We start from the raw sequence: 20134 nt of genomic DNA on the forward strand, positions 1-20134 counted from the left end.
AAATGACACTGGGGCCCTAGCCGGTTTGGCTTAGTGGTTAGAGCATCGGCCTGCAGACTGAAGGGTCCCGGGTTCAATTCCAGCCAAGGACATATACCTCAGTTGCAGTTTTGATCCCCGGCCTCAGTTCGCTCGTGCAGGAGGCAACCAACCAATGTATCTCTCTCACATTGATGTTTCTCTCTCTCTCTCCCCATCCACTCTCTCTGAAAAGCAATGGATAAAATAACCTAGGGTGAGGATTAAAATAAAAAATAAAAATAAATGATGCTGGGAAAATTGGACAGGTACATGGGAAAATTGGACCACTAACTTACACCATATACAAGAATAAACTAAAAATGGGGAAAAGACTTAAATGTCTTAAAACCATAAAAATCCTAGAAGAAAGCACAGGCAGTAAAATCTCACACAGCAGAATTTTCATTGATACATCTCCTAGAGCAAGAGAAAGAAAGGGAAAAAATAAACAAATGGGACTACATCAAAATAAAAAGCTTCTTCACAGCAAAAGAAATCACCATCAAAATGAAAAGGGAACCCACTGTATGGGAGAACATATTCACCAATGATACATCTAATAAGGGATTAATATTCAAAATATACAAAGAATTCATATAACTCAACAAAATGAAGACAAGCCAATTTTAAAATGGGCAAAGGACCTGAATAAACACTTCTCCAAAGAGGACATACAGATGGCCAAGAGACATAAGAAAAAATGCTCAACGTCACTAATCATCAGAGAGATGCAAATTAAAACTACAATGAGGTATCACCTCACATCTACCAGGATGACTACCATGAATAAATCAACAAGTGCTGGCGAGGATGTGGAGAAAAGGGAACCCTTGTGCACTGTTGGTGGGAATGCAGAATGGTGCAGCCACTGTGGGAAACAGTATGGAGTTTCCTCAAAAAATTAAAAATGGAACTGCCTTGCCCTAGCCAGTTTGGCTAAGTGGTTAAGAGCATCGGCCCATGGACCGAAGGGTCCTGGGTTCAATTTCAGGTAAAGGGCACATACCTGGGTGCAGGATGCAACCAATCAATGTGTCTCTCTCACATCAGTGTTTCTTTCTTTCTCTCTCTCTCCCCCCTCTCTTCTTCCCCTCCCTCCCTCCCGCTCTCTCTCTGAAAAGCAATGGAAAAAAATCCTCCTATGAGGATTAACAAAAAATAATAATAAATAATAATAATAGATAAACAGTTCAGGGCTGGTGCAGACCCATAAAGATATCAACTGGGGAACCAGAGTGGTTGTGACTTCTGGCTATACTCTCTTTAGCCTGCAGCTTTTATCCTCATGGTCACAGGATGGCTCCTCTAGCACTGGACATCATGTCTGCTTGTACAAAAGGCAAGTAGAGGGATCTGGCTAAATGAAAACACTCCTTTTCAACCTCTTTTCCAGGAATCACACCGAGTGACTTCTTATACTGACCAGAACTGGGTGACGTGGCCTTCTCTAACTGCAAGAACGACTGGGAGATGGAGGTTTTTTAATAGTGCACATTACCAATCTGAACAAAAATATCTACGTTCCATTGTAAGTAAGAAAGGGAAGTTTTGGTAGGCAACTAGTAGGATGTGCCACACTAGACCAAAAAGCAAATCTCAACAAATATCTAAGATTCAATAACACAAAGACCACATACTCTGCTACAGTGTAATTAAATTAGAAACCAGCAACAAAAGGGGAACTAAAAAACACCCAGCTATATGCAGGACCTTTCCAGAATGACAGAAATGTTCTGTATCTTGAATGGGGTGTTGGTTAGATGTATGTATACATCTGTCAAACTTATCCAACTCAGAAGATTTATGTATTCCACTATAAGTAATTATACCTCTACAAAAATATAACCATGCATAGTTATTGAAAAATCTAACTCCAAATAAGTCATGTGTCAAAGATTTAATGATAATAGAAACTAAGACACTATTCAGAATCAAACAAAAATTAAATTAGACATCAAAACATGTAATATAGTTAAATACGTACTATGAGAGATTATTACAGGTCCAAATGTTTATGTTTTTACAAATTGGAAGTTAATTAGCAAGAGGCCCACCAAATGAGTAAGACACCAATTAAGGCAGGCCACCATTCCTGACATTTTCTCTCTTGGCATGAATCCTTTTATGCACAGTAAGTGAAGAGCTGTGCCTGAATGCTTTCTCGCACTGATTACATTCATAGGGTTTTCCTGTAGTATGTGTTCTCACATGTACGATAAGATGTGAAGACTGACCAAAGGCTCGCCCACATTCCTGACAGGCATATGGCTTCTTGCCAGTGTGGGTCCTCGCATGTTTCCTAAGGGATGAGGGCTCACTAAAGGCTCGCCCACATTCCTGGCATGTGTAGGGCTTCTCTCCAGTGTGGGTTCGCATGTGACTCTTGAGGGTTGAGAGACGACTCAACACCTGACCACAGGTAGTACACTCATAAAGTTTCTCCCCCGTGTGGATCCTCTTGTGTACATTTAGATGGGTGCTCGTCCGGAAGGGCTTTCCACACTGGTTACATTTATATGGTTTCTCTCTGGTGTGAGTTCGCAGATGAGTCTTCAGCGATGAATGTTCCCTGAAGGCTTTCCCACACTGACTGCATTCAAAGGGTTTCTCTCCAGTGTGAGTTCTCACATGGCTCCTCAGAGAGGATGGCTGATTAAAAGCTTTCCCACAGTCCTTACATTCATAGGGCTTCTCACCTGTGTGGTTTCTCTGGTGCAAAATCAGGTTAAAGTTCCTTGTGAAGGTTTTCCCACACTGACTACATTCAAAGGGTTTCTCTCCTGTGTGAGTCCTCATGTGGCGCCGCAGATTTGAGGAGTACTTGAAGGCATGTCTACATTCTTGACATTCAAAGCACTTCTCTGAGGTATGGGTCTTTTCATGCCTGATAAGGTCAGAGCTGTATCTGAAGGATTTTTCACATTGGTTACATGAATAGGTTTTATCTCCACTATGGATCTTCTCTTGCACTATTAGGTGAGTAGTAGGGAAGAAGGATTTCCCATTCTTTTGGCATTCATAGGGGTTGGCTCCAGCATGAATTCTCTCATACTGAAAAAGCTGTTTGATGCTGTTAAAGGTTTTCCCAAGTTCATTATATTTGTAGAGTTCTTCTCCATGCAGAGGTTGTTCCTGTCAATTGAGGAAAATGTGAAGACCTAAGATATCATTACAATCAACATTCTCCCCCAAATAAATTGTGTGTAGAATTAAGACATTTCTATAGCTGAAGCCTTGACCATTTTCATGTGTCTGTACTATTTCTACCCTAAGTTCAGTCAAGTGAATATGATGCCACAAAGAGCTATCATTTTCATTACTTTCACAAGGCTTCTTAGATGTAGACTTTTTCTGAATTATTTAAGGTTACACTAACTTTTAAATGCAATATGTCTGTGTCCCACTTTTGAACATGGTTAGTTATGGGAATTTTGTGAAGATGGGTCTTGATCTACATTTCAAGTTTTCTCCTACTTCATAATGACATTCACAGACTCTCTGCCAAGAAACTGCTTTCTCCTGGGTAAACACCCCTTACCTTAAATCTCTCTCTAGCCTCATGTGCTGTTTTTCTAACCAGTAGCAACCCCGGACTTCCTATTATAGAGGACCAAGAATCATCTTTGTGTAACTTACCTTTTCTATGCCAATGGATGGAATATCTGTAAAAATATCTTGGCTAAGAATTGAATCTTGGGGTTGAAGTTGAGGTTCTGAAATGAATTAAGGGGGGTGGAGGGTGGGAATTAAGCATTCAAAAAAAGAAACTGTAGGATCAAAGTAACCAAAAAAGCAAGCTAGGATTATTTTGTTAAATACTGATCTTAAATAAGGAAAGAAATGGTGAAAAAGAGGAACGTATCAAAGAGTAAAGGAAAACTTTAAGGCATTTGACTATGTAAGGAGCCATATAATCACAAAAACAAAGAATAGAAATAGTAGATAATTTACTAAGGAAGGATTCTATGAAGATTGTGATTGATGTTGAGAGAAAGTATTAACAACCTACAGTGGAGAGGAACTGGATGAAATATACATATGGAAATGCTATATGTGAAGAGAAGGTAGGACAAATCGTTCTATGAAACCAGAGTAAAATATTAGAGATAAAGAGGAAATAAAAGGAAAAATGAAAAAAGGTAGCTCAACCAACAGCCTTCTCCGTCAAAGGCACTGAAGCTATTTCCCTTACTGACACTTTCCAAATCTAACATTCATCTTATCAATCAGAGCTAATGCTCCCCTGATCTGCCTGGCACTCACCTGTTTGGGCTCCTGTGAAGATCCCTCTGTCAGTGATCCACAGCTCTTCTCTTTGCTCCAAATAGGAAAAGGTACTGAGTTTGCATAGTTGATCTCCTGCTCATGGGGAAAGACGCTTGGTGTGGGCAGACTGCGCCTGCCATGAAAGTGGGGCATGCATCCTTTAGGGGCCCTGGAGATGGGAGTAGTGAAATGAGCTTGCCTAAATTCTGATGCGCAGGGCAGAGCTTTCACTAAGGAACAAGCACTCTCACTGGGCCCCCTAGGACACTGGGACACTCTGGCCCCCAAAACCTAGAGCCTAGCTCATGGATGTATTTGAGAAGCTCAGAAACAGCCAATAGATCTTCAATTCCATGGGGAAGCCATTAGACTATAAGCACCATGACAGCAGGGCTTGTCTGTATTTTCACCTCTCAGTTTCTAAACCAGCACAGTTTCAAGAACCCATACTTGCTGCATGAGTGTATGGATGAAGTGATGAGATCAGCCTTACCCACAGAGGCCAGGTTCCTGTAGTTCTCCAGCATCACATCTCTGTACAGGCTTCTCTGAGCAGAGTCTAGAAACATCCATTCTTCTGGGGTGAAGAGCACAGTCACATCTGCAAAGGTGACTGGTTCCTAAAATGCACACCCACCCAGGCTCAGTCAGGGGCCACTTCTGCCAACACTCATTAGGATGGTGGAGTGTTGGCAAGTTGGAATGGAGACACTGTGTAGAGGGTTTTCAGATGGGGCTCTAACGTACTTCAGAATCTGCCCCTTAGCTTAGGCCTCAAAACTAGAATTTTTCTCTCTGTACTCTTCCCTCCCTGAGGGATAGCATCCAGAGGCATAGTGTCAAAGGACCTCAACTTCATGACAGGACTTAGCTATTGACAACTAGCCAGGAAGCCCTTGCAGTTCTATTCCTCTCCAGCCCCAGGGTCCAGTAGACCTGAGCATGTTGCAGGCAAAAGAAAGGCAAGAGAGAAATTTTTTTTTTCTCCAGGAGTCCATGAAGGTTATGAGACAAGGACAGCTCACATCCTTGCTTTGCTTTCCCTCCTGATGCTCAGCAGAACATGGCAGCCTGGGGAAGGTCTGACTGAGGGGATGGGGTCATTGCCAGGGTTGTCCTCTACCCACTGTGAGAGGCCCCATGCCTGGATGCCTGGAGACCAGCCCTGTGGGGTCAAAAAGCTCCATGCCATGAGAATAGAACAATGGGGCAAAACAAGAAGAGCAAGAAGGATTTCTTACTTACCTGTATACAGGTGGACAGCATGCCAGAAACTACAGTTTCTTCCTCTATGCTCTCCTCCTGCAGCCACACAGGGTCCTGAGCAGGCAGAGCTAGAGAAGGGGAGAGCCATGAGGTCCAGTGAGCACACTAGACAGACCAAGGGCTGCCCACCCTGACTGTGAGTGACCACATGTATACACACATATGCACATACTCATAGGGACACACACAGTGCCCACACTCCCAGCCTCCTTCTTGGTCTTTTATATAAGCTCCTCCTCCATCTCGCCTCTGGCTAGCATCCCCATGTTGCAGACCTTCCTCTTCTCATCTCTGTCAGTACTCTTTGCCTCAGCTGGCAACCTGCCCCCCGGGCATCAATTACTAACTCTACTTGACAAGGATGACTCACATCTGAACTCCAGACCTGATACCCAACCATTCATTGGCTCCAATCTCTCCACTTACCTATCTGGGAGAACGAGAATGGAATATCCAGAATGAGCTACAGAACAGGGCTGTCACCCCAGCAGGCAGAGGACAGAGCCTTGAGCTACAGAGAATTATTCTCAGGCCCTGCTCTTGCCTTGCTGGGTTGTGAACTTGCTTGCTTGCTTTCTCTCTCATTGGGAATGGAAATGTCTGTCCTAAGCCTGTCCCACCAGGCTTGTATTCTGAAAGCAGAGATCTTTCTGGTTTCACAGCGTTCACAGATGGAAAGTTTGTCCCCAGGCCGGACCACACCCTGAGTCTCACCCATAACTGATTTGGATTTATATGATGAAATTTGGCCCTTTTTAAGTTGATGAGATTTAGATGAAATTTTAGACTTAGAGCTGATGCTGAAATGGGTAAAAATTGGAGGAATGTTGGGATCACGTCAATGTACTTTGCATGCGGGGAAGACATAAATTTGGGGGAGCCAAAGGGCAGACTGTTATGGTTTGGATTGTGTTCCCCAATAAAAGGGGAAGTTCTAACTCCCGGTACCTCAGAATGTGACCTTATTTGAAAACAGGGGTTTCACAGATGTAATTAGTTAAGATGAAGTTACAGTGGAGTAGAGTGGGCCCTTAATCCAATAACTTGTGTCCTTATAAGAGGAAAAGAGACACAGAAACGGACACATTCGGGGAGAAGGCCAGGTGACAATGCAGGTAGAGATTGATGTATCTACAAGCCAAGGAACAGCAAGGATGCCAGCAACCACTAGAAGCCAGGAGAGAAGCAAGAAAGGACCGTCTCCTCCAGATTTCACAGGAAGCATGACCCTGCTGACTATTTGATTTCACACTTCTGTGCCTTTAGAACGATGAGATATATATTTCTGTTGTCTCATCTTCCTCACACACACACACACAAAAAACATGTGCTCACCACCTTCTCAAAGCCTATTCTTCTAGTGTTCCTAATCTCAGGAAGTGACATTCCGGCCTCACATGAGAAATCTCACCCCTCTGATACTCTAACATTCTACGGACCCCAAAAGTTAATCCCTCAAAAAATAAATCAGTAGTGACATCTCTACATGAAGCACCCATCTCCACCCCTCCCCACCCACCCATTTCCTTTCCTCTAATCTTGTTCTCACCATGGCTAATGCCACATTACACCTTTCTCCCTCTTAGATCCACTTAAATGTCATTCCCTCGTGACTTAGATGTCACAACCCTGTCTCCCGCACAGTGCTTAGCAAATAAATGCTGTGGATCATCTGGTAAATGAATGTACACACAACTCACCAAATTGTCTCAACTTGACCTTCTATGTGCCTTAGAATGAATGCTCCACACTTACCTACCATGCAGGTAAGAGTTAACACAGCAGGCTCCTTACCAAGGACTGATGGCAAGGATGGACCTTGGCTGGGATCTGGAAACTTGCATTTCAAGAAGGTTCTCACTACCCTAACTGATAAGACGAGTTCACTCTGCTTAAATTGTTTGTACAATGTGGTTTGTGCTGAATGCCAGCTTTCCTTCTAGGAGTCTGGAATATAGGTACATTCTGGGCAGAGGGTGTCTACATGCCCAGCCCCGAGTGAAAACCCTGGGTGCTGAGTCTCTCATGAGCCTCCCTGGCAGACAACACTTCACACATGTTGCCCCAGCTCACTGCAGAGAATTAAGTGCATCCCATGTGATTCTACTGGGAGAGGAGTCTAGAAGCTTGTGCCTGGTTTCCTCCAGACTTCGCCCCATGTACCTTTTCCCTTGGCCAATTTTGCTTTGTATCCTTTCCCTGTAATAAACCATAGCCACACATACAACTGTAGTCTGGGCCCTATGAGACCTCCTAGTGAGTCACCAAACCTGGGAGTGGTTTTAAGGACCCCCGCCACACCAATTCCACACTCACCCCAAGTCTAGGTTGCCAACATTCCATTCCTAACTACCTTAACTACCACTCATAACTTCCCTGAAACCCATCATCCTCCCAGGTGCTAGGGGTTGTTAGAACCACAGGTGCATGGTACCATTCACCTAAATATGTCCTTAGCTCCCAGTAGCCTTAGGACATAAGCCAGGGTTCTTTTCCCACACTTCCAGGCCCTGAATGATCTGGAGTGCACTCACACTCATCATCTCACGCTACTCTCTCCACTTCCCTCTGCCCACTTCCAAAGCCTTCCATGGGCCCCTGAGCATAGCAGGCTCTCTCCCTGTTGAGAGATTTTACAGAAGCTGTTCCTAGGCCTGAAATCCTCTTTCCAAACAGTAAAATATCTGGCCAAGCTATCTGATACAGTAATTATGATGTAATCCAGTACTTGCAATTGAAGTTAAGCTGTTATCTGTCCTCCAGATTTTCCCTGCTTCTCAGGAAATGTGCCTTTTACATACTGTGTAGTGAAGAGTGTAGTCCCCCCGAGAGGACTGGCCTCGCCACGGCTGAGTGGGCCTGCTCATCCTTTTTTTAATATATATATATATATATATATACACATATATCAACTTTTTTAATCCTCACCCAAGGATATGTTTGAGAGAGAGAAATATTGATCAGTTGCCTCCCGTACATGCCCACCAGGGATCAAACCCACAACATTTTGACATACAGGACAACACTCCAACCAAGCCACCTGGCCAGGGTTATAGCAACTGTTTTATTACAATAGCTCCTTTGGTTAAAGAGATTTATTTTTTTATTGTTGACACTAAGGTCTGTTCTTTCATAACAGAAAGATCTAAGACAACAACAACAACAAAAAAAATCTGAGGACTGTGAAGGTGTCTTTCCCCTTGAACACAGATAATGAGAGGCCTTTATGAATTCTCTCCTGTTGGTGCAGGGCAATGGCTGCCGGCAGAGGAAATGAAGGCTGGAGATGCAAGTTCCCACAGGACAGCCGGGCCCTCTGACTGTGATTCCACCTGGTACTTACTCACCAGAATCCTTGGCCTCCCAGGAGTCAGGAATGCCCAGTGCAGGCTCCGGCGAGGGCACCCTCTTAATCTGCACAGCTGCTTTCAGCCCCTGGACAGGGACAGATTACAGCCACGTGGTGATCACGGGGATCCGTTCACACCTGCTCACTCTGACTGAATTTGCATGACTGGTCCTTATTTGAGGAACATACTGATAAAAGAACATACCCTGATTACCCAATTCTTCAAGACAAGGCTACCACTGTGATAGAACTGCAACTCCAAGAAGGATAGAGAGAAGGGGCCCCAGTGGAGGAGGCCTCCTCTGAGCAGCCTCCAGCTATGAAGGAAACGCTTGAGCAAAGTGAGTAGTAGGTGCCAGCAGGTTAATGGATAGAAGGGTGTGGGATGAACCCATGCAAATGAGGGGAGTTAGGAAGAAAGCCCTGTTGTGGGAGAAAAGGATTTGAAATGTCCTCTACTGGCGGCTGCTCTCTTGGGAAAGGTATCGGACCTGACTTGCGCTTCTAAGGGCTGCTGCTGGCCTCCATGTCCAGGGTGGGGCCAGTGGAAGCAAGAACCTGTCAGAAGCAGTTCCTGGTAACTCCAGGCAGAGTGGTGGCAGCGAGGACAGGAGGAGCAGTCAGAGGTAGGTTACAGTTTCGCGGAAAAGCTCAAAGGACTTGGTGGTGGAAGGGAAGTAAGTGCACAAGTATCTCAGGGCAGGTGATGGGCAGGGGTAGGTAGGAGGTCCCTTCTCCTCAAGGCAGGGCACGCCTTAAAGTGTCCCTCTCTGATACTCTTAGTCACCAGCCTGGACACTCCTCGCCCAGCCCTCAGATCACAGGACCTGCTCATTCCTATAGGATTCCTGACCATGGAAAGGGTAGGTGTAATGGTGGAAAGATCAGAGGAAGAAAGGCTGAACCAAGAAAGGCAAGACCAGAGCGCCAGCCCCTACCACCTGCCATCTTCAAGGTTTGCCTTCATGCAGAAATGCTAGGGCCTGTTCAGTTCTTACCAGGAGCTAAGCCTGGGTCTCCAGCATGTTCCCAGTTTCCAACAGTGGGTGCTAGATGCCTTCCTCCCCTCTGGCCTCTTCATTTACAGAAATCCTGAACCCTGGCCTTACTGGCTGAGGCCCCCGCAGCAAACCACCCCCCAGGCTTACTGTGTATCCAGAAGGCCAAGGCGACTCCCAAAGAGCTGGCTGGTCCTCTGGAGTTGAAAGTATCCCCCTTGCTCCCATCATGGGCCAGATCTGCATCTTCAGATCCAGCCCCAGTCCCTAAAAAAAGGCATGGAGAATGCTGAGGACAGAGGTAGTTGAGGTTGTTCTCGGTCTCAGAGACTCTCGGTTTAGGGATAGTGAAGTCAGGAGGTGGGGCACATGGGACTGGCAGTTTCAGACCTGATGACTTTTATATTCCACTGAGGGCACCAACCACCACAAGGGTCTCTGAGAGCAGATCATGACAAATCTGAGCCCTTTCTAGTTCTGGAGGCCTTGGCAAGAACTTAGGCCACAAGCCCTCAGAAGCATTACAGGATGTTTAACCACAGAAAGGTTGGAAGCCCTTGGTTCTGAGTATGAACCATGGTCTGTTTTTTCTTAGATTCTGTGTTTATCTATTTGGCACCCATCAATCATAGGGCCAAACTACTGGCCACAGTTGTTTACGTCTCCCCTGCCACCCAGAACCACTTCCTTAGCCACCTCTCACACAAGCCAACACTCCCCCATCCTAAATCACCCAGACCAGGTACCAGACAACCAGGGACAGCCCCTGTGCCGAAGGCCCCCAGAATTATTCAAACTCACCAATCCCATTTATATTGCCCTCTCCTCTGAAGAAGTGTAAGTCAAAAAAATCTTCTGTGGCATTGGCCTCTCCGTGTCATCTTTCACCTCCATAAATCAAATCCCCATGGGTATATTTTGAGACAAACGTCTTCATCGAAATAATTTTGACACACACCACTCTTCTTGAAAAGGTTGTTAGTTTAGTCTATTTGTCCAACACATACTGACAGCACTGCTGGTGTAGTCACTATGGATTCAGTTGTGGCAGCGTGGGAAGACTGAGCCTGGAGACACCCTTTCTTAGTTTCCTTTAGGATTCTACTAAAAGCAATTCCCAGCTCTCTATGTGCCTGCCCTCCACTGTCCTAGCTGACCATGGCAGAGAGGCTACAAGGCCTCAGTCTGTCCCTGGCCACCAGTACTTACTCCATGACAGGGAGGCCTCAGTGACTGGGACAAGGCTCAGTGACAAAGGAATGGCCTGGAAGGGCTAGCTGAAGAGTCAGCACCATCAACCAAGTGGTGGGTTGTGTGACCTCAAATAGTATATCCTGGTGGCTGGGATGGTGGTCTCAGGAGTTATGCCTGGATTCGATTCCCAGCTCCAAATCCAGCTCAACTACTTGCCGGTTGTGTCTTCAGGGATGAACTGCTCAACTTCTCAACACATGTGTCTGAAAGTGGATCTCCTCCGCCCACTTACAACATTCTGTGACCGCCTGTTTCCTGGGACTCAGATGCAGCAGGAGAGACTCCTCTTCTCCCACACCCGGTGCTCACTAGCTCACTACTGACTCAGACTGGAGCTCTGTGGAAGGTGCTTGAGCACCATGCTGAGAAGAAAGATTCACAGAAACCAGGGAGGACCTGTCCATCAGGACCTGTCCTTCCCACGGTCCATCTGCTGATCAAAATATGAGGACGGTAGGAGTCTGGAGATGCCTTCAGCAGCACCTATCTATTCATTCCTTCATTCAACAAACATCAATTGAGAGCTCTATGACACACAGAATGCTCTGTAAGGTGGTTACTACACCAGTCATGTCAGGTGAGGCCCCTGCAATCCAGCAGCTGCAATAACACATTTGCAGATCTCAGGTTCTCAAAAGCCACACACCCTTTCCCAAGCAGCTACTGGAAAACATCCTCTACCTAAACAAGAATGTAAACCAAGGACATTGAGGATCTGGGGAGAAGTGGGTCTCAGCTGCCCTGGGGTTTGTTGCAGGCTGTGCAGGGTGAGGGTTTTGCTGCCCCGCAGCTCACACTAGGCTGTGCAGGGAGAAGCTCCCCATGCTCAGGGCAAAGGAACAGGACAGAGGTCTCTATAACCCAAGCTATGCCACCCCATCCACCGGGTCAGCATCTCTGATTCCCTGAGGCCAACACCATCCATACCTGAGAGAAAGGTGTGCAGATTGAGAGAACCCAGAGATTTCATTGGCTCTGGGACAAGCACGCCCAGTCCAGGGGTGAAGCTGGCTCTGTGTGTCCTCTACCCAAACCCTAACCCTCAACATCCCCAAGAATGGGAACTCAAACTTTGAAAGCTCCTGCAGTTTGGGAAAGCAGGAACTCAGAGCCAAAGTGGGGATGGAAGGGCTCTGTGTGTACCTTCTCATACACTGTAATGTACAAGCTGGTTCTGAAGGTTCTCCCCACTTTGAAAAGGGCTTGTTTACAGTCTGGGGTGTCAACTTGTCTCCTAAGCAGGGAGGGATCCCTGACAGCTTTCCTACGTTCTTTATAATCAGTGTGGCCCTCTCTCCTGTGGGTTCTCTTGTTCATGTCCAAAAGCCTTTCCCACCGCAGTGAAGTCATCCAATGCCTTCTCTCTAAGCAGAGTTTGCTCCTGACAAGGGGTAAATGATGATGAAAAGCTCGCCAGTATCTGTGCCCACCCAGGGCTGCTCCCACCAGAGGCGCATTTTCAGCATTTTAAGAGGTGCACCTTGTTAACACAGTTCCAGTTCTTTTAGGACACTGCGGGCCCCACTGCCAGGCTTTCTCACATTCGTAACTGTCCTGGAGCTTCCCTAACAGACAGCATGTTTCTCATTATTGTTGCAGAATAAATCACATTTCATACAATCAACGTCTGGCTCACATTGATGGAAATGTTTACTTGGGGGAATCATCTAGGAAGAAAGAGTCTTGAGCAGCAAGTGGAATTTACCCAAATTATTCAGTCACAGAATATGTGAATAGTCATAGTCATAGTCACAGTGTCCCCTCAGACACTAGGGGTTGAGGGAGGGGCTTGAGGAAGTGCCCTGGCTGAAATGTCTCCCTGGCCCTGCAGTGCATTTCCAACTCACGTATTCCTCAACTTCTCCAATGAGAGAGAATAAAGGATCTTACCATTTGCAAATCATGGGATGAATTTTCCTCCAAATTATCCTGCACAGGAGTAGACTCTTTGGGTTTAAGTTGAGATTCCCAGTCTAAAATGAATTGGAACCCAAAAAAAACAAACTTTTTTCAGAAAGAAATAGTGGATGAAATTAAAAGAAAAAAATAGGTTTTTAAAAAATATTGACCCTGAACTTGGAGAGGTACTGAAAGGGAAGAAAGCATCAGTAAGCAAAGTAGATGGAATTTGCAAGTGACAGGAATGATACTTTCCAGCACACCACCCCCTTAATGGAGTGGGTCACGAGATTTCTGCATCCCCCGGTACTCACCCACACCCCCGGCACAGAGGATGCCTCGCTCTGCTGCCCTCAGCTCTTCTCTTGGACCCACCTGGGAGGCAAGCCTGGGTTTGCATGGTGCTGTCCCTGCTCATGGAGAAAAACACACATGCTGAGGGAGGGCTTGCAGAGGAAAACAAAGGCTTCTCCACCAGCCACCCAGCTTCCACATGGACTTCAGCTCAAGACGCTGAACAAACATAATGGTAGCAAAATGATCACACTCAATTTCTAATGAACTCAGTGAAGCTCTTTAACAAGGACCCAAACCACAAACACCCTCCAATCTGCCCCGTGGGACTGAGGTTCTCTAAGCCCTAAAGCCCAAGGCCAACATCAAGGAGACCTGCACAAGTCCTGACTATGGAAAAAATTAAGTCAATGCAACGGACAGAGCTGTTATCCTGCGGAAACCAATAAATAGTAAACACCACAAAGCCCACACCACATCTCTGTTGTCATGTAGCAGGTGCTTAAGCATCTGCTGCCAGCCTTACCCCTAGGAGCCAGGGTCCTACAGTTGTCCAGCATTCCATATCTGCACAGGTTCCTCCGTGCACCATCCAGCAATGCCCACTCCTGGATGAGCCCCACTGCCACATCCTCAAAGGTGACTGATTCCTACGACAGCACAGGTATTCTGGCTCAGCAAGGACCACCCACCCCCACCATTCTGCAGGACAACTTGTTATCACTGGGGAAGGGAAACCCAGCACAAGAACATTCAGACAGGGAACTCTCTCCATTCCAGGGCTCAGCAAAGCCCACCTGCCACTTGTTTTTGTAAATAAAGTTTTATTGGCCAAAAAAAAAGTTTTATTGGCACACAACCATGCCCAATTGTTTACTTATCTCCATGGGTGCTTTTTGCTATGAAGGCAGAATTGAGCAATTGCTGCAACAGAGATCACATGGCCCACCATGCTAAAAATATTTACTTTCTTTTAACATTTGGACAAATCCGAAAGTATAAGTTTTGACTCTCTCTGTCACTTCACTGACCAGTGATAGCAGAGCCTATACTTCTGAGCTTAGAGAGTTTTTCCTAAACTCCTTATTTAAGGCATCAGAAGTCTGGGTTTGATAGCCTCATTTTCGTGCCATCCCTAGGTTCCCCTCCAAGAATTATATAAGTATTTAGTTACCGTTTACTCCTGTTAAAATAGAACTACTGTTACAAGTGAAAAGTTTTATGGCCTTGTAATTTCAGAATTCTCTAGTGCAGCAATGTCCAGTAGAGCTCTCCGGGATGATAGGAATGTTCTATGTCTGCATTTGCCAAAAGGGTAGCCACCAGCACAAGTGGCTACTGAGCACTTAAGAAATGTGGCTCCGACAACTGAAAAACTGAGTTTTTAAATTTTCTTGGATTTTAATTCATTTAAACTTAAATTACTACAGCCATGTGTTTATGGTAGGTCTCAGAAGGGAGAGCAAGGATGGTCCTAGGGGAACTCTACGGTCAGCTCTAAACAAGCCCCACTCTGCAGTCAGACTCCAGAATCAGGCACAGAGACCCTCCTCCAAGGCCACTTCCCTCCAGAGGACATGCACTAAAAGAGGTCGCCAGGTCTCCTGGAGCAGGGCAGAAAATGCTCCACACTTCCCCTCCCCTTTCTTCCTCACTGATGTCTAGGAGGAGAGAGGGGATAGAGCTTAGGATACCTAATTATCTACCCCACCATCCCGACTCTCCAGCCCCTCACCATGACACCAGAGCCAGGGTTTAAGGTCTCAGTAGGCATCCTCCCTGCAATTAAAGAGAGACTGTGTATAAGAAGGGGTGAGAGTAGAAGCAGAGCACCAAACAGGTGTTTGACTCACATAATTCCAGTTTTGTGGGCCACCATTGGAGTGACCAAGTGAACCCCGCACCACCTTTCAGTCCATGGCACCTGACATTTCTACTACTGCCTCTTACCTAATAAAAGGATCATTTATGCTCTTATATTCCCTCAAAAAACCTCTAACAGCCTGCACTTTTCCTCCACTGTCCTTATCCAGTTGTGATTTATATATTTATTTGTTTAGGTGACTTTGCCTCTCTCTCCAACCATGACAAACTAAGTATAGGCCTATGTCCACTTTTTTCAGGACCCCAAATCCCACCATAGCACAGCATCTGATGCATACTAAGTACTTAATATACTAGAGGTTGGCAAACCTTTTCGGTAAAAGGCCAGAGAGTAAGTATCTTAGGATTTATGGGACCTATGGGCCCTATAGCAACTATTTAATTGTGGTTGGAGCACAAAAATAGCCATAAAGAACACATTAAAAAGAAAATGTGTTCCAATAAACCTATTTATAGAAATCAGCATTGGATCAGATTTGGCCCACGGGCTAAAGTTTGCCAACACCTATTTTATATCATGTGGTACAAGGAATAAATCAATCATCAAACTCTCAATTCTACCTCTCACACGTGTCTCAAACACTGCATCTTCTCCAATTCCACAAGCATCATCAATACCCAACTACCATCATCTAAGTCCTGAACTTATCTAAGCTCCTATAGACGGACTCTGCCCATCCCAAACTCCATGCTCAATCCAGCAGCCGATGTTTTCTCTAAATCACAAATAAAATCACGTCACTCCCCTACTTAACACTCTGATTCAGGGGTTTCCCAATGGCCTTAGAACAAGATCCAAAGTTTATAATGACCTTCAGGGCCACACCTTTCTCTCCAACCTGGCTCATCCATGCCACATTTTGGTTTCTCTACTTTGGCTTTCCTGTTCTTTTCTGGCTCCTGGAACCCACTAGGCTTCGTACTGCCTAAGGGACTGTGCATCTGGAAATGTTCTCTCAAATCTCCTCCCCATTCCTACTCCACAGCCCTTGTCTAGATTCATACAACTCATCTTTTAGGTTCAAACATTTGTCCCTTTTGTTTTTCCTGACCTCCTCCTCAAATTCTCCTGTTCCATGTTTCCGTATCACCCTTGTCATGATTAATTTAAAATCTCCCCAGCTAGAATAAAACCTCCACAGAGACAAGCACTGTATCTATTTTGGTGGCATTGTTTCCCCCTGTTCAGGGCTCAGTCCATCCACGGCACTCCCAACGAAACGTGCAAAACCATCAACACTCCCCAAGAACAATTCAGCATAGCTGTAGCTAAGGTGGCACACATCTGCACACACAGGCACATGAAACAATATACCACAAAAGTCAATATAAAAATGACTTAAAATGCCTGTTCGTATAACACAATCCACAAAGGGCTTCAGATGTCTTTAAGGAGCATTAATTCTTTCTAAAAAGGCAAGGTGAAACATGTATTCTTTTTGAAAACAAACATCTCACTCGTAAAATTAAAATCTGATGTTTAATTTTCTTTCTTTTTTAATCCTCACCTAAGGATATTTTTTCCATTGCTTTTCAAAGAAAGTGGAAGGGAGAGAGAGACAAACATCGATGGGAGAGAGACACATGGATTGGTTGCCTCCTGCATGGGCCCCGACCCGGCAGATGCTCTAACCACTAAGCCAAACATGCTAGGGCTGATGTTTCATTTTCCTTCAGAATTAATTTTTTCCTCATATCTCAGTAGAGTGAGCTTTCATCAATTATTTAAAATACAATTTTAAAAGAAGACATCCAATTTATCGCCAACTCAATTTCAATCCCCACTGCTAACAAAGCTATGTCATCGTTTTCCTGGAGTCCCACATGTTTTGAAGCTTTGTGGTAACTTACAGACTTGGGTAACTGAGCCAAAGCAAAGAGAGCTGAATTGCTTACTTTTCCTTCATAGACTTGTGACATAACTAAGAAACTGCTTTCCTTAAGGCATCCTCACCTTGCAGTGGAAAAAAAACTGATATTCACAGTCACAAATTAAAAGCCCCTTTAAAAGAAAGAAAGGAAAGAAGAAAAAGAAATGAAAGGAAAAGGAAAAGGCAACAAAAGCTAAGTTTACAGGTCAAAAGCTAAGTTTGCAGTTTAGCAACTGCAAATCTCAGCCACCCCCCCCCCCCAAAAAAAACACACACACAAAAAACTCATCTAACTCATCCCTTGATAGAGGATGCATTCCATTTTTAAATTTACTTGACAAATCATTCAAACCAATTTGTACATGTAGACTCAGGTCTAACTTTTCCATTGCAGAGCTAGATAATATGAAATGTCATTAAATAAAACGGGAATTGCTTATGAACAGCTACCTTGCAGAAGGGCGGTAGGGTAGGGCCCTACGAACCCGGGAGGGCGGGTGAAGGCTGGGGCTGGCCGGTGTCACCTCCTGAGCTGCAGGGCCTGGGCTGTACTACGTGATTTCCCTTTTGATGGATGAATGAGCCCCGTCTGCCGGAAGGGGGTTACCTGAGGGCGAGGTATCGGGCCGCAGGAGTTGAGGGCGCGGCTGCGAGGCCGGACAGTGCTCAACCCATCCCGACCCCGGGGCAACCGCCGGGAGAAAGCATCTCGGCCATCGCCTAAGTCCCAGGCCTTCCGGCCCCTCCGAGCCCTCCCCGCCCTCCCGAGGGGCCGGACCGCACCTGCAAACCCCGGAGAAACACTCCCACCGCAGCACACCGAGGGAGCCCCGAACAGCCCCCGAACGCCCCGGCCGGCGCTGCGGCTGCCCAGCGCACTTCCGCTTCCGCTCTTGGGGCCCCGGGGGCGGAAGTAGCCGGGACTTTGGGTTTCAGGGCCAGAGAAGCTTTAGACAGTTGCTGGGAGGTTGACTCCTTATACGTCGAACCTTAGAGGAGAGGAGAAATCATAGTTTAATTCCCTTAGGAGTTGAGGTTAGGCTCTGGGGTTGGGTCCGAGGAACCTGGAGAGTGGGGTTGGGGGGCGGGGTCTAGGCCCAATGGACAGGGCTGGGGCAAGGCTTCTGTCCAATGGGCGGGGTTCGGGCGTGTCCTGGGCTTGGTGAGCCGTGCCCCGGGAATGCTCGAAGCTTAACTTTCCTCTCCCCTCTCTGACCTTCCTCATTTGGCTTAACCCAACCCCTACAAAAATATATTCTAGGTAAAATTTATTTTTCAGTCCTAATAATTTCTTTTGAGGATAGGATTGAATATAGTCATGAGCTGCATAAGGACGTTTCAGCCAAATACCATATACCGTGGTGGTTCCTTAAGATTATAATGGAGCTGAAAAGTTCCTATCCCTTGCAGCTTAGTTCCGGGCTTCATGTTTTAGCTCAATGCATTACTCGAACACTTATTACTGTTGGAGGCAGAGATGTTGATCATGCTCTGTCGACCCTGATAGTTATAAGAAGTATTAACCATGTTATCTTAACTGTGATTGCTCTGTTCTGATTAGGAAAAGCACTTTCTAACCTGGGTGGGAGCTGTATGCCCCTGGATTTGGAATGTGATCTATGCTCCTTAACTGCCTAACATCAAGGAAAGATTGACAACCTTGTTCCCAAAACAAAGGAGTCCCAGAGGCACCCCACCCTTTTGCTACCCCCCTTTCCCCCCTTTCCTGTAACCTGTAAACCTTAATACCCATTCTTACTCCTTTTGCCCACTTCCCCATGTAATCTTTCTCCTTCTACCCAATATAAGGAACTGGCTTATGGGGGGCAGGTAGAGCATATTTTATGTGAACAAATCCTGCTACACTCCCATGTTGCTGGCATTATTGGAATAAATGCTGATATATGATTCAAACTTGTCTCTGCTTAATTGGCTGAAGTATCGACAGGCAACCTGGACCCATTAGGTTCGATTTCATTATATTACAATTGCCTACAATATTCAGTACGGTAACATGCTGTGCAGGTTTATAGCTGTAGGGGAAACAGAATTTGTAACCCAAAAATAATGTCTATTTGGCATAAGGATTACTTTGGGCTGGTTAATTTTAAGAAATTAGAGGTGGGAGAAGCTATAAAAACCAAGTAGAAGTTAACCATTATAAGAATTATTTACATTTGTAAGGGAAATCTCCATTTGTGAGAGTGTCTCTCTCCTTAGCTCTAGAAAACTCTTATCAATGCAGAAGACAAAGACAAAATCTGCATAACAACCTTACCCTTCTTTGTTTACTTCGCTTTTCCTGGTAACCTCCCAAAACTGACGCCCTCCTACCTCCAATATCCTCTTTTGTCTTCAGCTAAGGATGGTATTTAAGGTGCTGGCTTCAGCCATCTTGGTGAGTTACTCAGTTTTCCAGAGGCTCTCTCATGTAAATAGGAGATATACACATTATTAAACTTTTGTTTGTTTTTTCTCCTGTTACTCTGCCGTTTAATACAGGGATGTCTCAACCAAGAACCCAGTAGGGTAGAGGGAAAATGATCTTTCCTCCCATATAGAGCAATAGGCTACATCATATAGCCTAAGTGTGTAGTAGGCTATACAATGTAGGTTTGAGTAAGTGCACTCTGTGATGTCACCTATGATATATTATTTCTCGGAATGTATCCCCATCATTAAGAAGCTCATGACTGTATCTTATTTCTTCTACAACTTGCCCTTCTCACTAAAAATAAGATACGAAAATCTGTTCAAGACAATAGATAGGAAATCTGACTCTTCTTTCTTAAAAATATGTATTTGTATTAAGAAGTGCAAATTGGTGGTTACAAAATAGTCATGGGGTATGTAAAGTATGGCATTGAGAATATAGTCAATAATATTGTAATAACTATGTATTTTGTCAAATGGGTACTACATTTATTGGGGTGATCACTTCATAAATTATATAACTGTCTAATCACTATGTTGTACATCTGAAACTAATGTAATATCGTATGTCAACTAATTGAAAAATAAAAAATTATTTT

At 45.1% G+C, this 20134-nt stretch overlaps 1 protein-coding gene across 13 annotated transcripts; it reads right to left on the reverse strand.

The window, feature by feature from the left end:
• Positions 1 to 1134: 1134 nt before the first annotated feature.
• On the reverse strand, positions 1135 to 18038 carry ZNF333 (zinc finger protein 333). Of its 13 annotated transcripts, XM_081135798.1 has the most exons (13): positions 17886 to 17986; positions 17553 to 17709; positions 15083 to 15126; positions 13874 to 13997; positions 13368 to 13463; positions 13045 to 13127; positions 10051 to 10167; positions 8901 to 8988; positions 5533 to 5621; positions 4781 to 4907; positions 4285 to 4380; positions 3658 to 3734; positions 1135 to 3153 (listed from the first exon to the last, which is right to left on the reverse strand). In XM_081135798.1, the coding sequence occupies exons 3-13, from the start codon at positions 15119 to 15121 to the stop codon at positions 2095 to 2097; spliced, it is 1995 nt and encodes a 664-aa protein (XP_080991924.1). In that variant the 5' UTR covers positions 15122 to 15126; positions 17553 to 17709; positions 17886 to 17986; the 3' UTR covers positions 1135 to 2094. The 13 variants fall into 13 exon arrangements, with proteins under 13 accessions (XP_080991924.1, XP_080991930.1, XP_080991935.1 ...); XM_081135804.1 differs by lacking the exon at positions 17553 to 17709 and having other exon boundaries at positions 17886 to 18038; XM_081135809.1 differs by lacking the exon at positions 13874 to 13997.
• Positions 18039 to 20134: the final 2096 nt, after the last annotated feature.

Source organism: Miniopterus schreibersii (assembly GCF_964146895.1).
Source record: "Miniopterus schreibersii genome assembly, chromosome: 4".
NCBI classification, from domain to species: domain Eukaryota; kingdom Metazoa; phylum Chordata; class Mammalia; order Chiroptera; family Miniopteridae; genus Miniopterus; species Miniopterus schreibersii.